Raw genomic sequence first — 17,152 nt, 5'->3', positions numbered from 1 at the left:
TCAATGTTAACCTCCAAGATGTTGATAGTGGGGGATTCAGTGATGGTAATGCCATTGAATGTCAAGGGAGGATGATTGGGTTCTCTCTCGTTGGAGATGGCCATTGCCTGGCATTTGTGTGGCGCGAATGTTACTTGCCACTGGTCAGCCCAAGCCTGGATATTGTCCAGGTCTTGCTGCACACGGACGCGGACTGCTTCAGTCTCTGAGGAACGGTGCTGTACATTGCACAGGACAGACACTTGAAACACTGGACTCAGTTGGTTACAAAGACGACAATTTATTTTAATGTCGGAGAGGAAGCAGGTTAAGTGCATATTGAAGCAAACATTCCCAGGGACCACGCGCCAGTCAGAAGCCATTTCGTGAGTGTCAACTCGAGAATACCCGTAATCCTTCGTGATTCAGCAGTGTGTATTTCTTATTTCGGTGACTGATAACTTTTCGGTTAAGCAGTAAGGCAGGAGTTAAAAGTCGGTAACTGGTATAAATTAGAATAGCACTATCACAAAACTCTAATGTAAGCCTATCATTGTTGTGATCTTCCCCCTTTGAAAATAAGCCACCATGATAAATGTTCATTGGCCGGGCTTTTAAAGTCGAGGTGGACCCCATGCCGTCCCGGCCTCTATAAGGTTGCAGCTGCAAAGATTCGTTTTTTTCAGGACGCAAGCGGCGTTTGCCCACAGGATTTCAGCAGTTAATTGACATCCCAGAGAGAGAGAGAACTTGTCAGCATCGGCCTTCTGATAGTTCCTTCGTGGAGGCTGCCACCTCAGAGAGATGCCCCCTCCCGCCATATCTTAGCTGCCTGTCCAATGCAAAGGGGACAACGTTAACCGAGAAACAAGCGTCAGCGTCAATCCTTTGGCGGAAGAGGGAATCTTAAGGAAACCCGTGCGCCCACACACACACACACAAACACACACACACACACAAAGACATTCGGGGGATGCGGGTGAACACACTGGTCATAATTACACACTCGTCATTCTCGAACTGGGGGGAACGCGGTTGAAAGTGCGCCTCTGAATTGAACCTCGCTTCCCTCCGTTCACACCTACGTGGAAATACATAGGCGTGCGGGGGAGGAAGAGGGGGTGGGGGGATCTGCAGAACGCTTTCAGGCCAAGCAGTGCACCTCCAAGCCACCACATTGTCCCAAGCATGTTCGCTCAGTTCATAGCACCCTCGCCTTTGAATCAGAAGGTTGTGGGCTCATGTCCCACTCCCAGAAACCAAGAACTGTGAATGTACTCGAAAGAGTTACACCACTTCTTTCAGTAAGCATTCCCACCCAGTACTCCAGTGACTCTTACTCGTATGTCTGACAAATCCACCTAATTCCATTTCCCCCTCTGGTTCAAATACACCTGCCCAAGAAGGGGCCTGGAGAAGATGTTTTGCCCTGAAATGTGCCCTGGTGTCAAAAAAATTCACTTTTCAATGATAAAGCAGCCCATTTGATTGGCACCACATCCACAAATATTCACGCCCTCCACCACCGACGCACAGTAGCAGCAGTGTGTGTACCATCTACAAGATGCACTGCAGCAACTCACCAAGGCTCCTTAGACAGCATCTTCCAAACCCACGACCGCTACCATCTAGAAGGACAAGGGCAGCAGACACATGGGGAACACCACCACCTGGAAGTTCCCCTCCAAGTCACTCACCATCCTGACTTGGAAATATATCGGTCGTTCCTTCACTCTCGCTGGGTCAAAATCCTGGAACTGCCTCCCTAACAGCACTATGGGTGTACCTACATCACAGGGACTGCAGCGGTTCAAGAAGTCGGCTCACCACCACCTTCTCAAGGGGGCAATTAGGGATGGGCAATAAATGCTGGGCCCAGCCAGCGAAGCCCACATCCTGTGAGTGAATAATTTTTAAAAATGAGCTCAGTTTGTCAGCTCAAGTTTAGAGTCTCAAACACAGCTCGAATAAACGGCTCATTTCTTTGACAGTTTCACTTCGTTTTGGTTTTCTCTGTAACTTAAAAATATTCGTGTTCGACTTTTCTCATGAATTACTGCAGGTGTCGTCCAACTGGTGGCTGTGGTTATTTTCAATTCTCCCCCAGCAGTGTTCAGCCAAAATCTGGCATGTCATAAACAGTGAAATAAGTGAAACATTAAACAGAATAGGGAAGAGCTCCAAAACATAAAGGGAACGAATTATAATGCTTGTTGCAAAACAAGTATCCTCCTTTTTAAAAATTAATTCACAGGGTGTGGGCTTCGCTGGCTAGACCAGCATTTATTTCCCATCCCTGAAAAACCTCGAGAAGGTGGTGGTGAGCTGCCTTCTTGAACCGCTGCAGTCCCTGTGGTGTAACTCTTGTCGAGTTAAAACAATTAACTAAATTAACAAAATAAGGGATCCCCGTGGTGTAACTCTTTCGAGTTATCAACAGTCACAGATCGTAACTCTTTCGAGTACATTCACAGTTCTTGGTTTCCGGGAGTGGGACATGAACCCACAACCTTTTGATTCAATCCCTGTGGTGTAGGTGCACCCACAGTGCTTGTTAGGGAGGGAGTTCCAGGGTTTTGACTGATAAGTTATCCGCGGCGTCAACCACCATCGTTTTAATGTCCGTCATGTTTCTCAATACAACAGAGACATTTGAGGAATTCATTCTGAGGCGCCGCCTATTTACTGGCAAATTGGCCGTTGCTAAAGGCAGAAAAATCTGACCGTAAATCGGTTGCGGGCAGGAATACGAGCGTGGGAGATTGTTTCGACACCATTGGGTTGCCTGGATAAAGAGCTGGGGGTTTGAACTTGTAAATAATGTCCCAGTTGCTGCACCACTGCTAGAAGTGAAATATTCTTTAGTGCCGCGTCAAATAAATGCTTCTTCTCGGCTAATCACTCCCACTTGCCCTTTCGTTGTCGTGTGTTTACAATCAACAACCTGCCTTCCGAGGTCCATTAAGCTGCTTGAGAAGATAACACAAGCTCACCGGATACATGGCACAGAAAAAAATACCAGTCGCCCCAAGCAATCCTTGCTCCACACCAGCCTGGAGCGATTATGCTGCACTCGAATTTCCTCCCATCTTTCCTCATCTAAATCTATCATCGTGACCCTCTATTACTTTCTCCCTCACATACTTGTCAATTTTTTTGCCTTTGAACACTCCTTGTGAAGGTCTGGGAAAGTTTCGGGTATATTTTTTACTGTATGCAGGAACTTGTCATTTCGTTAGTTTGTTTCAGGGCAGAAGTGAAAGACTAATTAACAAATCTTAGGGAGCAAATCTCTACTTTGTACTATATTACAAAACGCTTGATTGTGGAAGGAGTTGACCGTTCTGCATCTTTCCCTGTTTTTAAATATATATATATTTTATTGTCCTTTGCAATCAATGGAGGTAAAATGTCCCACAGGCCTAGAAAACATGTCTCAGGTTGGCTATCACCTGCTATTGCACCAAGTCAACTCACCCCCGATGACTGCACTGCTCATTGCGTACAGAGATGTGAATCAGAACACCACGGCCCACTCATGCTAACCTTCATTCTGCTAAACGTGGCTGATTGGGAGCACTCTCCCCGCCGGTGACAGAAGGATTCACTCAAGAACCTGGATCGCAACATCTAGGCTGACACTCCAGTGCAATGATGAGGGTGTGCTTCACTGTCCAAGGTGCGTTTTTTTTTAAAAGATAAAACATTAAACCCAGGCTTTGTATGCCAACTCAGGTGTATTTGAAAGAATAGAGGGCACCATTTTCAAAAAGTGCATGATAATCCTCCCTCGGTTTCCTGGCCAATATTCATCCCTCAGTCAACAAGACTGAAAATAGGTTATCTGCTCATTAGCAGAATGATGTGTGTCAGATCTTGCTATGTGCAAATTGGCTGCTGCATTTCTTACACTATAACAATGGCTACACTTTGATTGGCTGAAACCCACTTTGAGGTAACCTGAGGTCATGAAAAGAGCTATATAAATGCTATTCCCTTAATGGCCACAATCTTAATTGATATATTCGAATATTCTGGCAAGAGTTGGTACCTCATTAGCTCAGGAAGTTATTTTGTGCAGCATGTTGTCGGGTGAAAGTGAGCAACTTAAAATCATATACCTCGCTGCTTGAAGATTACACAAGCGCAGATGGCAATAAGGACCAGAACACCAACAACAGCAGCAGCGATCCAGGACTTGTTCTTATAATCTTCTAGATCGTCTCTTACTGAAAGAAAGGGGGAAAAAAAATTGACACAATTCTGCCAACAAAATAAGTACAAATAGTCATTTGGTAATCCAGAACTTTTGTACTGCTGAATAAAGAGACATGCTGTCAAATCTTGCACTCATCAGGACAATTCACAAGAATACCAATTGTCTCGGGAACAACAATTAATGCTGCATGAGAAGAGAGTGCTGATTGGTTGGCAATCAGAGTCCTTTTGCCAACCAATTAGCACTCTCTTCTCATGCAGTGTTAATTGTTGTTCCCTTTAAGTCCATTTTGATGTCTTGTTTCTGACAGTCAAGCTGAGTGCCGCTGGCAATCGGTCACAGAGCAACCAAGAGCCAGGGGCGGTTTTTAAATGAGCCTACGGTCTAAGAATCGCTGATGCCCTGGCGGAGTGGCAGGCCAGCTCCAAATGGGACATCCCAAAAATGTCATAAATAGTAGAGGAGTGTTACATCAGGATTAGGGAGAGAGTCGACAGCAGGGTCTAATGGTGAGCGCCCTGTGGGTCTCCAGAGGCTGTGTCTAATGTACCTGTAATGTTTTTCTCCTTCTCCGTGAACGTGAACGTGAACGTGCCCATATTTTGCAAGAGTGACGAACAGAAATGTTACAAAATAGTCTACTTACCCGACACAGATATTTGCCTTGTTTTTTGCTGGGTGAGTTTTGTCTTCTCGTTGTAGGTTTCACACGTGTAATTGCTGGAGTTACTCTGGGTAATGTTGCTGATGGTCAAGTGCTCGTCACTAACTGGCAACTGGACCCCATTATGGTACCATCTAAATTTAGAATGTGGAAATGACTCCACTTGGCATGTGAGGGTAACATTAGATCCAGGGGAAATTGCTTGATTTTCTGGGGCCATTATTACCTGGGGTTCATCAGGTCCATCTGCAATAGGCCAGCATATTAGTGAATCAAAATAATTGTAGATACAAATGTAATAATTGGACAATAAGAGATTTTAAAATTATACCTCTATGGAACTGCTGCTGGAGAATAATATTTAATTTCTTTAATCTGCTTACTGTACGTAAAACATACATTGTAACCAAACAGTCAATCGACCCAAGAATTCTATGAACTAATCGGATTGTTAATCTCAACCAGTCTTGCTATCTATCAGATAAGTAGTTGAAGAATAACCCAATCAACCAGTTAGCAGTCGATCACATGGTCAATCAATCTATCAGTTTGTTCACAGGAACATAGCAACATAGGACTTAGGAGCAGGAGTAGGCCATTTGGCCTTTCTAGCCTGCTCCGCCATTGGATAAGACCATGGCTGATCTGCTTGTGGCCTCAACTGCACTTTCCTATCTGCCCCCCTCTCCCCAGCCCCACCCCATCCCATCCCTCATCCCGCCCAGTCCCCCGTCCCCCCCCAATCAGCCTTGACTTCCTTGTCTAACTAATTGTCTAACAGGTCTAACTCTGGCTTGAACATATCCAGTGGCCCAGCCTCCACTGCTCTCTGTGGAAGAGAATTCCAAAGAGTACCAACACCTTGAAAGAGAAAGAAAAAAATTCTCCTCATCTCCATCTTAAACAGTAGACCGTTTCCCCCTTCTATCTACTTCATTGAAAAGGGAAATTGGACAGGAAGTATTATTGGATTTAATTTGGTGTTATCCATTATTCATAGTCGCCCCAAATTGGATAGAGTCCGAGGAACTGCATGGTCCACCTGACATGAAACTTGTCCAATTTTTAATCCATCACTGCGTTGGAACAAAAATCCAGTTTAACATCAGCAGCTGAGGAATGAAATTTGACACAGATGCAGTGCAAGTCAGTGTCACATCGATCATCTACTGTACCCTCTGTCTTACGTTCAGTTCAATCGACTGCAATAGAACTGAATATCAAGTGTATCACAAGAAACTCAGCAAGGCAACATGCCGGCACAGCAAGCAATTGGGCACTGATTGGTTAGAAGGGTTCGAACAAGTGACTGGCATGGGGTAAAATATCAGACCCTGGAAATAATGTACATTAATGAGTGCGCGGAAACAAGGTGGGGGGCAATCTTTGTCCAGCAGCCACCTTCTTCAGATGGAAGATGTACCAGGAAGATCGGGGGAAGAGTTCCCAAACTCTTCAGCTGGGGAGAACAGATTGCTGCCATCACAAGCCACAGAGATCAGCATACTCTGTGCCAACCATCCTTTTTGTTTCTCCTCTTTTGTCCTGTTTGTCCTCTGGGATCAGCGAACCACTTTCCACTGTCATGGGTCATCTACTTCTCCTGTCTTTTTAGCTAATCGGACCATATCTAAACCATGTCTTCATAATAAACTTAACAAACTACCTTAAAATTACTTACGAATACTCGATTGTCTATCTGAGGTATCTCTGGCTCCCGAACTCAAAATTGTACAGATTGGCCTCAGGAGTGGGACCCACAGTAGTCGGGGTATCATTGGTTTGAAATTTGAGGTTGTAGTTAATCGCATGTGGAATACTTATTAAGTGAAACCAGGAGTCACAATGGCATTAGCATATGCCAGGGAATGACTGATAAAGAGTCTGACTGAGATAAGAGTCACACCTGGAGTGAGAGATATCCTGGGAGGTGTAAAAGAGTGCGATGGAGATCATGAGTGTATCCTTGGTCAGCTTTCTAAAGAGGTTAGGAAAAGAAAGATTAAGTTAGGTCCATAATAAGTTGGCCCAGGATGTGCATGTGAGTACAAGGAGCTTAGGAAATGAGGAGATAAGTTGCAGAAGGAAAGTGATAGTTGGCAGGAGGGCATTGCAAAGCAAGTTTAAAATGGAAAACAAAAACAAAAATACCTGGAAAAACTCAGCAGGTCTGGCAGCATCGGTGGAGAAGAGCACAGTTGACGTTTCGAGTCCTCATGACTCTTCAACAGTTCTCGTTCTGTTGAAGGGTCATGAGGACTCGAAACATCAACTGTGTTCTTCTCCACCGATGCTGCCAGACCTGCTGAGTTTTTCCAGGTATTTTTGTTTTTGTTTTTTGTTTTGGATTTCCAGCATCCGCAGTTCTTTGCTTTTATCTCTAAGTTTAAAATGGAGTTTGGTTCCTTTTGATCGGGGAGATTTTCTTAAAGTTACTTAAAGTGACAGAACACCAACCATCCCCCAACCCCCATGCACATCTGCTGAAGCATGTTTCAAATGAAGAGAGGAATGTGATCAGGTTGTGCACTGTTGTCAAAATTATTCAGCCTGTACACGGGCAAATATTCAGAGAATTAGATGTGTTCCCAAGGGGGTAAAATTCGAAGGCAAGAACATAACAAACTTTTGGTGTGCTGATGACAGAGCTCCACTTGCAAGATCAGAAGCGGCCCTACAAAAAATGGTAGATGAAGTAAAATGGAGAAGTTTACTATATGGATTGAGTATGAACCACCAAAAGCACAGAAACAATGGTAGACAGAAGGAATGCGTTTGAAGATTAGAGTGAAGGTTGAAGTGGATGGTGTAGCACTGCAACAGGTAAATGGATTTGTCTGTTTAGGTCAAATGATAACATACGAACATGCAAATTAGGAGCAGGAGTAGACCGTTCACCTGCTCCTCCATTTGATAAGATGATGGCTGATCTGAGTGTGGCTTCAAGCCCACATTCTGCCTACCCCCGACAACCTTTGACTCCCTAGGTAAGAATCTATCTACCTCTGCCTTTAAAATATTCATTGACCCTGCCTCCACCCGCCCTCCAAGGAAGAGAGTTCCAAAGATTCGCAACGCTCTGAGGGAAAATAATTCTTCTCACCTCCGTCTTAAATGGGAGACCCCTTATATTTAAAGTGCGTCCCCTAGTTCTAGTCCACACCCCCACCATTGAAAACTGTGTCCACCCTGTCAAGCCCCCTCAGGATCTTATACGTTTCAGTAAGATCACCTCCGATTCTCCTCAACTCCAGTGGATATAGGCCCAGCCTCTCCCACCTTTCCTCTTAAGATAACCCCCCACCACCACCCTCCAATCCCAGGTATTGGTGAAGTGAACCTCCTCTGAACTGCATTTAGATCCTTTCTTGAATAAGGAGACCAAAACTGTACACAGTACTGTTGTTGCAGTCTCGCCAATGACTGTGGCAAAAGATGGTAGGTACAACGCTGAAATTATAAGAAGAATAGAGGCAGCCAGAAGTAATTTTGCGAAGATGTAAGATGTGTCCACAGCAAGGAAACTCAAGTTTGTAACAAGGGAAAAATCTCAAAAACATTTTAAAAACGAATTCACGGGGGTGTGGGCATCGCTGACCATTTATTGACGGTCCCTAATTGCCCCTTGAGAGGGTGGTGGTGAGCTGCCTTCTTGAACCGCTGCAGTCTCTGTGGCCTAGGTACACCCCCTCAGTGAGGTGTCAGCTGTGGCTCAGTTCATAGCACCCTCACCTTTGAATCAGAAGGTTGTGGATTCGTGTCCCACTCCCGGAAAGACAAAAGAACTGTGAATGTACTCGAAAGAGTTACACCCCCTCAGTGCTGTTAGGGAGGATGCTACATTCTATCCACCCTCCTGTATGCCTAAAACGCCGGGGCAATGAATAAAGATCTGCGTAATGAATTTAGAGGCCTTTTTTTTTTAATGTGGACGATATGGCTTATGTTAAAAATCCCACATGCAGACGATACGACAAATGAAGAGGTGCATGAAATCGCAAAGACCAAAGGAATCCCCTGAAATTCACATGCAGAAAATAAAATGTCAGCAGGGTGAAGCCTTGCCTTTCGGGGAGGTTATGATCCCGTAAAGCCTCACAAACGGTGAAATCGCGAAGTGGGGGGGGGACACGCTTTTGAATGGGACTCAGTTGGAACAGTCCCAACCACGCGAGAGCAACTTAGACTTGGGCGGTTACAGCGCTCCACAATGTCCCTTCACTGAAGTTGTTGGACCTGCTGTGAATGCTACGTATTTTAGCCTTTTGTTTCCAATTACCAGCACTGGCTTCATTCCCAACCCATTTACAAATCGCGGTCAGTGAGAAAGAGGGAAACCCAGAGCCAACAAGGGGTAGAATGTACCCTGGGAAAATCCCACTCTCATTCTGCCCCCACCCCTCCCCAACCTCAGGTCACCGAAGCCAGCCAAAGTGCTCACATGAACCAAGGATTTGCAAAGATTTATAAAGACACTTTTATGGGATCTCTGTCCTTGACAGGAACCAGTCCAGTTCCCTCCGAAAGTATTCGGAGAGTCAGCACCTACCACACCAGCCTGTATTGTATTCCAGAGCCTCTGATAAAAGACACACCGCCTAATATTCAGTCCACCCTTACACCCTCATAGTAAACTAACCGGCCCCACACACTGGAACTGTGCTCAAAAGGTGCACCCACACTCGAACTGTGCTCAAAAGGTGCACCCACACTCGAACTGTGCTCAGAAGGTGCACCCACACTCGAACTGTGCTCAAAAGGTGCATGACCCTTCAACATGAGGACTCGAAACGTCAACTGTGCTCTTCTCCGCCGATGCTGCCAGAGCTGCTGAGATTTTCCAGGTATTTCTGTTTCTGTTTTGGGACTTTACTGTGTTTCGGGCACTTCACCAGAACTGTAAAGCTACACAGATCCCTTACAGAGGGCAAAGTGGAAGGCGGCTGGACGAGGGGCGCACCTAGGAGGAGTTGGGTGATGGTTGTCACAGCCGACAAGCTACAGCGGGTGTGTGAGGACGGTGCAGGACAAACTAGCCTGACGTCACCGCGACAGCAGACACCCTCTTGGTGTCAGCAGCAGCAGCAGCAGCAACAGCGTCCGCCGAGTTTGCGCTTCCCAGCCGGGCGCAAGTTTCCAAATGCACACGGCTACGGATTAGACCACACGATTGAAAAATAGTACCGTGCAATTGGTTTTTTTTTGTTGCCAAAACAGACTGTCCAGTACTCACAGTAAACGGTTAGCTTGAACAGGTCACTCTCTTTGGTTATGGTCGGGGTCTCTGCCCTACAGGTGTAGTTCCCCGCATCCGATCTGTCCACCGCACTGATTGTTAATGTCTTGTTCCCCTTCGAAAGTTTCATATTCCCACTGCCCGGGAGCACCTGCTGATTCTTTTCCCATCTCAGTGCTTGCCAATGGCCGGATACATCACAGGTCAGAGTCACGGTGTCATTATGTTCCACCAGATATGAAGCATTGGCAGTAATTTTTGGTTCGGTGATACCTTCTAAGACAGAAAAAAAAAAGACAGTTTTATTCATGGAAAGATAATGCTGTTTATTTTGCACCTTAATTAGAACTGGGTTTTTCAAGGGACTCGAAGCATCTTGTTAAACAAGGAGATGAACGACGATCACTTTTCACTTAATATAAATAACAAACTCATTGTGACAGTTGCACCTTGCATGGAATATACTTTGTAAATAAGCCTGTAAGGTCAGAGGAACACAACACTGGTCAACATAAAGCAATTTTTAAAAAAAATATTCGTTCATGGGATTTGGGTATCACTGGCTACACCAGCATTTATTGCCCATCCCTAATTGCCCCTTGAGAAGGTGGTGGTGAGCTGCCTTCTTGAGCTGCTGCAGTCCATGTGGTGTAGGTACACCCACAGTGCTGTTAGGGAGGGAGTTCCAGGATTTTGACCCAGCGACAGTGAAGGAACGGCCGATATATTTCCAAGTCAGGGTGGTGTGTGGCTTGGAGGGGAACTTCCAGGTGGTGGTGTTCCCCATGTGTCTGCTGCCCTTGTCCATCTAGGTGGTAAAGGTCACAGGTTTGGAAGGTGCTGCCAAAGGAGCCTTGATGACTCGCTGCAGTGCATCTTGTAGATGGTGCACACTGCTGTCACTGTACGTCGATGGTGGAGGGAGTCAATGTTTAAGATGGTGGATGGGGTGCCAATCAAGTGGGCTGCTTTGTCCGGAATGGTGTTGAGCTCCCCGAGAGTTGCTGGAGCTGCACTCATCCACACAAGTGGAGAGTATTCCATCACACTCCTGACTTGTGCCTTGTAGGCTTTGGGGAGTCAGGAGGTGAGTTACTCTCTGCAGAATTCCCAGCTTCTGACCTGCTCTTGTAGCCACCGTATATAGCTATATATTTCAACATTTGAAGAAAGAAAAATCAACCTGGGGCCAATTAAAGAACTGGTAATGAAGAACATGCCAATCTCAGGTGCCTTATTTAACACTGTGGGCCATGCAGAAAGTGATAGATCAACTGTTAGTTGAGTCCTAATTAATATTCCATTTGCCTAATAATATTGCACCAATTAATCCTGAACTGAACCATTGTGGCATAATAACTCTACTTATCATGATAAGTTTATTTATTACTTCCAGTTGACTGGACAATGCCTACCACCAACCTCCCCCCGACCCCCCAACACCCCCATTCCACACCCCCCGCCCCCCCCCCACCCCGCCCAATCCCACCAATAAATGCTATCCTGCATTAAAGGGGAGGGAAACACAATTGATGGCTGGGGGGACTTCATCACTGCACAGAACTGCCTTGAATAATGTCTAACATGGCCTCAAGCGCCCAATCAGCCCTCCCTTTCTCTTTCGAAGCCTGGTTGAAAGTCATGCGCCAAGATCACGTCCACGTGCAGTTGAAAGCACCTTCGTTTCTCCCGTGAGATCAATCGACGCCTGGGGTAGATTTTCGACTTTAGACCCGGGCGTGTGGCTGGTTCAACGGAGCTTCAACCCGTTACAGAATATGCCCTGTCTTTGTCTCCACCGCAGAGTGCGGGTTGAGCGGGGTTCCGGGAGGATGCTAATTTTAAGGCAAATTATCAAGTGGGAAGTTAACATAACCACATCCATCACCCATGTAGTACAGCACCGTACTCAAGGGGAGATGTAGGGGTAGTTGTAATGTCGCTGGCCTGGTAATCCAGAGGCCCAGTTTAATTCCACTAGGGACATGGGTTCGAATCCCACCACAGTGGCTGGTAGAACTTAAATTCAATTCGTGAATGTGGGTTTATCGGTGAGCATGACAACAACTAAAAGCCCCCTTCAGGTGGACATTACCACCATATGACTCCAAACCCACAACACTGGCTGAGCAAGCCACTCAGTTTGAGGGCAATTAGGGGTGGGTAAGAGCTGCTGGCCTAGCCAGCGATGCCCACATCCATTCAAAGGATTTTTAACAGAACTCACCAGATGAAGTAACATAGCTAAAACAGAATTACCTGGAAAAACTCAGCAGGTCTGGCAGCATCGGTGGAGAAGAAATCAGTTAACGTTTCGAGTCTTCACGACCCTTCGGCAGAGAAGCCTGCCAAAGGGTCTTGAAGACTCGAAACGTTAACTGATTTCTTCTCCACCGATGCTGCCAGACCTGCTGAGTTTTTCCAGGTAATTCTGTTTTTGTTTTGGGTTTCCAGCATCCGCAGTAGCTTTTAGCTTTTTGTTTTTATCGAAGTAACATAGCTAATGGCTTACATTCACTTAAATAAGAAATACCAGCTGTTCTGTTGCAAATATTGAGGGCAAAACCTGACTGAGTATGTACTCTGGGCGTTGTGTTGTGGTTGATTCTCATGTGGGTAGTCTTTCTGACCCAACTTGGTGTTCTGTTGTACAGCAAATCACTGGAATGTGAGATTGTGGCTTTGGAAATACTTACTGAAAGGGAGCCAAAAAAAAACAGCTGGAAATACACACCATAACCACAAACATCTGGCAGAGAATCTTATCTTGGTAGAACAAATGTTCGTTGTTCCTTTTATAGATTTCAACAAACATTTCGACATAGTGCCCGAGGGGATGTTAGGGAAAATGTACACTTAGGTCTGTATCAAGATGAAAAAAGATAAAAGCCCAGTTTCCCCATGATGTGGTGCTGAGAGGCAACAGTTTGGAACGGACAGATGTGATGCTACAGCAAGAGGGGCAACTTGCCAAGTGTACAGATGATACATATTACGCGAATCACAATTGTGTTGAAGCACCTCAGAGTGCAACATGATCTATGTAGATAATTGGAATACCATTGCACTGTCTGTAGCGGCCGTTTTGAAATATTTGTAATGTCCCTTCTTGTTGTGCTGAGGGGTGGGGCAGGGTGGGGGAGGTGGGGGTGGGGCGGGGGAGGTGGGTGTGGGGTGGGGGGGTAGGGTGTGGGAGGGGGGGGCGGGGAGGGGGTGCAGTGAGGTTCACTGTTGCCAGATTAGTGCAGCAAGCAAATTCAAATGTCTGACAATTTGTAGGGCCTGACAACCTTCAGATGCAGAGCATGTGTGTGTGTGTGGGGCAGGGAGGGGGGTGTATTTTAGGGCAAGATATGTTTCTGTGTAGATAAAGTCCTCTGTATTAAAACTTGGATTACAAATACCACTCCCCCCACCACTCTCTGTTTCAGGCACTGAATGAGGCACTATTTATTTCTGCAACATTCTATTTTGATATTAGTGATCGCAATATTTCACCCACTAACTAATGCCAGTGATGTGTGACTCCCTGATTGGCCACTTTTATCTCCTCCCTCTCTACCTCTTTTAATTTCTACAGGAGGTCAGCCTTGTTGAGTAATTAAAAACCCCACTTCCACCTGAGAAATGAACTGTTAATATATCATTATGCAAATACTGATGAAGGAGCCCAGTGAGTGGATAATAGTCACTTGCTTCTGCGCTAATTCGCAGGGCACCTTCCATTGCAACCTCCCAAATGCACTTTAAATAACGTGAGGTGCTATTAGCACTGAATCCTCGTGTACACCCTGAATTCTGGATAAAAGCAAAAAAAAACTGCGGATGCTGGAAATCCAAAACAAAAACAGAAACACCTGGAAAAACTCAGCAGGTCTGACAGCATCTGCGGAGAGGAGCACAGTTAACGTTTCGAGTCCGAATGACCCTTCAACAGAACTAAGTAAAAATAGAAGAGAGGTGAAATAGAAGAGGTGAAATTAAGGGGGACCACCCCCCCCCTTTAAACTAGCTTATATTTCACCTCTCTTCTATTTTTACTTAGTTCTGTTGAAGGGTCATTCGGACTCGAAACGTTAACTGAATTCTGGAGCTTTGCAAAAGGCACATTCCCCACCCTTGAATCAGAAAGGCAGGTTTAATTCCTTACCGACCAGGGAGATTTCCTTTGTTGCCTCCGCGTGTGAATCGGTGCGATTATTATGAGCCTTGCAGGTGTAATTCCCACAGTCGGACTTGGTGATACTGACAAGGGTGAGCTTTTTGCCTGTCTTCCCAAGAGGTTTGCCATTTAGTAGCCATTCAAATGTTGCTGGTGGAACAGAATCCGCGGAACACCAGAGCGTAATATTAGATTCAGGGGCATACACTTCTTCCTCGTCCTCAATGGTTAGCTGAGGTGTGTCCGGTCCATCTGGAATAAGACAATGTAGCGCTATAGGTAATGGAACACATAACTAAACCAAACCGGGTTCACAACGATACAATCATAACGATGAACCAACTGGCTAAAAGCAAGCCCGTGATTTCAGGAAAAGACCCTGGTCATAAGAGATGTTACAGGGATTACACAATAAATGGGAATATACTAAGAGGGGTAGATGAAGTGAGAGGTCTTGGCATACAAGTACACAGGTCCCTGAAGGCAGCAGGTCAAGTAGACAAGGTTGTAAAGAAGGCCTATGGAATGCTCTCCTTCATTGGCAGAGGTATAGAATATAAAAGTAAGCATGTAATGTTGGAATTGTATAAAACACTGGTGAGGCCACAACTGGAGCATTGTGTGCAGTTCTGGTCACCACATTACAGGAAGGACGTAATAGCTCTGGAGAGAGTGCAGAGGAGGTTTACAAGAATGTTGCCAGGGTTAGAAAAGTGTAGCTACGAGGAGAGATTGGATAGGTTGGGGTTATTTTTCTTAGAACAAAGAAGGCTGAGAGGTGACTTGACTGAGGTGTACAAAATTATGAGGGGAATAGATAGAGTGGACAGGATAAAATTGTTTCCCTTGGTGGGGAATTCTAGAACCAGGGGACATAGATTCAAGAGAAGTGGCAGAAGGTGTAGGGGGTACATGAGGAGGAACTTTTTTACGCAGAGAGTGGTGGGTGTGTGGAATCAGTTCATCTTTAAAAGCTTTGGTGCAGGTGCATTACAGAATTGTTATGGTGCAGAAGGAGGCCATTCGGCCCATCGTGTCTGCATGGGCTCTCCGAATGAGCATTATGACTCAGTGGCCAATCTCCTTCCTTTTCCACGTAACCCTTGCACAGTGTTTCTATTCAACAAATAGTCTAATGGCCTCTTGAATGCCTTGATTGACCTTGCCTCCACTGCACAACCAGGCAGTGCATTCCAGATTCCAAACACCTCATTGTGTGGAGAAGTTTTTCTCACATCATTGGATAGGCTTGGGTTGTTTTCCTTAGAGCAGAGAAGGCTGAGGGGGGAACCTGATAGAGATATACGAAAGGTCGCAGATAGGGTAGATAGGAAGAAACTTTTCCCCTTAGCGGAAGTGTCAATAACCAGGGGACATCGATTTGAGGTAAGAGGCAGAAGATTTAGAGGGAGTATGAGGAAAGACCTTTTAACCCAGAGGGTGGTTGGAATCTGGAACACACTGTCTGAGGGGGTGGTAGAGGTAGGAACCCTCACAACATTTAAGAAGAATTTAGATGAGATCTTGAAACGCCATAGCACACAAGTGCTGGAGAATGGGGTTAGCATAGATAGGTGCTTGATGACTGGCACGGGCATGATGGGCCAAAGGGCCACTTTCTGTGCTGTCTAACTCTATGGCGCATTTGCTTCTTTTGCTAATCACTTTAAATCTCACTTTTTACCTATATCTTCTGACAAGGCAGGATAACTTGCAAATGTAAAGCGGAGTGAGGCGGTATGTATAATGTGCGGTCAGTCTGCTATTGGGGTCCTGAGGACCAGCAGACCAGACCGACAAAGTCAAGCATCATGGCTTTGCTTTTCCAATAACCCGTTCCAATTGAGCATTAGAACATTAGGCACAGGGTTCGGTGTCTGAATGAGCTGTTATCTTGTTTGTTCAATACTATCCATTAATGGATTAAAGGTCCAACCAGCCAGTTTGACCGACTTCGTGGATTGACTGCCCGCTATAGAAATGATTTTCCTATCATTAAGTTCAATTTGCGCAACATCCAAACACATTCTCTTAAGCGATATTTTAATCATTGGCTGACACAATAATGCTGGTAGTGGTACTTCCTTAATTTGAATAAAGTATTCCAATAGGTATAAGTAGGGCTTGTCTTACAACACTAACCCGCCATCACTGGTCTGTACTTACAGGAAACGCCCAGTGAAAATGGATCGCTTTCTTCATTATTGGTGTGGCCCCATGCCTGGCACATGTAGTCGCCTGTATCAGACCTATTCACTGATGCTATCGTCAGTGTCACATTGTCCAGTGATAATGTCATCCTCTCCTCATTCTGAATGCTCTGGTTGGTCTTAATCCAGTAAATGAATCTTACATCGCCAGTGACATGACAAGTCAAGGCCACAGTGTCTTTCTGTTCAATAGGGTGTGAAATATTCGCAGAGATGTTTGGCTTGGAAACTGGCTCTGGATAAAAGAGAAAGCACCAGATTATTTATCCTACAGTTGTATATTCATTGATTCCATTGTACACAATGCATCAGCACTTGAGTCATATGAGGGACAAGCGTTATGTTTCAAAAGATCTTTCTCTAATGCAATTTTTGAAACTATCAAACTTGAAGCATGTTATATTGACCTGATATTTTCTATTAATATCGGAATTTTATATCTGCATGAGCAGGAACATAGGAACACAGGAGCAGAAGTCGGCCATCCAGCAGTGCAAACTTGCTCCAAAGTTCAATAAGGTCATGGTTGATCTGGCTACAGTCTCAGCTCCACTTTCCTGTCTGCAACCGCGCCCCCATGCACCCCCATAACCCTTAACTCCTTTCAGATTAGGGCTTTTTTGGGCCTGGATATACTCCAGGAGTAGGATTTTCTGCTTCTCGGGCCTGACCCGGCCGAACT

General features: G+C 45.4%; 1 protein-coding gene across 2 annotated transcripts in view; it reads right to left on the bottom strand.

Moving 5' to 3' along the window:
* Positions 1-260: 260 nt before the first annotated feature.
* LOC144671642 (cell adhesion molecule CEACAM5-like) overlaps positions 261-17,152 on the bottom strand; it is a 39,602-nt gene continuing 22,710 nt past the window's right edge. Inside the window, exons 5-10 of one of the 2 annotated variants that reach the window (XM_078533646.1) lie at positions 16,427-16,705; positions 14,249-14,512; positions 10,096-10,371; positions 4,845-5,108; positions 4,101-4,208; positions 261-811 (exon numbers count right to left, since the gene is read on the bottom strand). In XM_078533646.1, the coding sequence (XP_078389772.1) occupies positions 804-811; positions 4,101-4,208; positions 4,845-5,108; positions 10,096-10,371; positions 14,249-14,512; positions 16,427-16,705 (1,199 nt within the window). In that variant the 3' untranslated portion in view covers positions 261-803. Of the gene's footprint in view, positions 812-4,100; positions 4,209-4,844; positions 5,109-10,095; positions 10,375-14,248; positions 14,513-16,426; positions 16,706-17,152 lie in introns of both variants that reach the window. The other variant, XM_078533645.1, reaches the window with a different exon arrangement.

The sequence above is a fragment of the Cetorhinus maximus genome, chromosome 33 (assembly GCF_964194155.1).
Source record: "Cetorhinus maximus chromosome 33, sCetMax3.hap1.1, whole genome shotgun sequence".
In the NCBI taxonomy this organism is placed as follows: Eukaryota; Metazoa; Chordata; class Chondrichthyes; order Lamniformes; family Cetorhinidae; genus Cetorhinus; species Cetorhinus maximus.
Note: the sequence above shows the minus strand (reverse complement) of the source record. Positions and strands in the feature narration are given on the sequence as shown.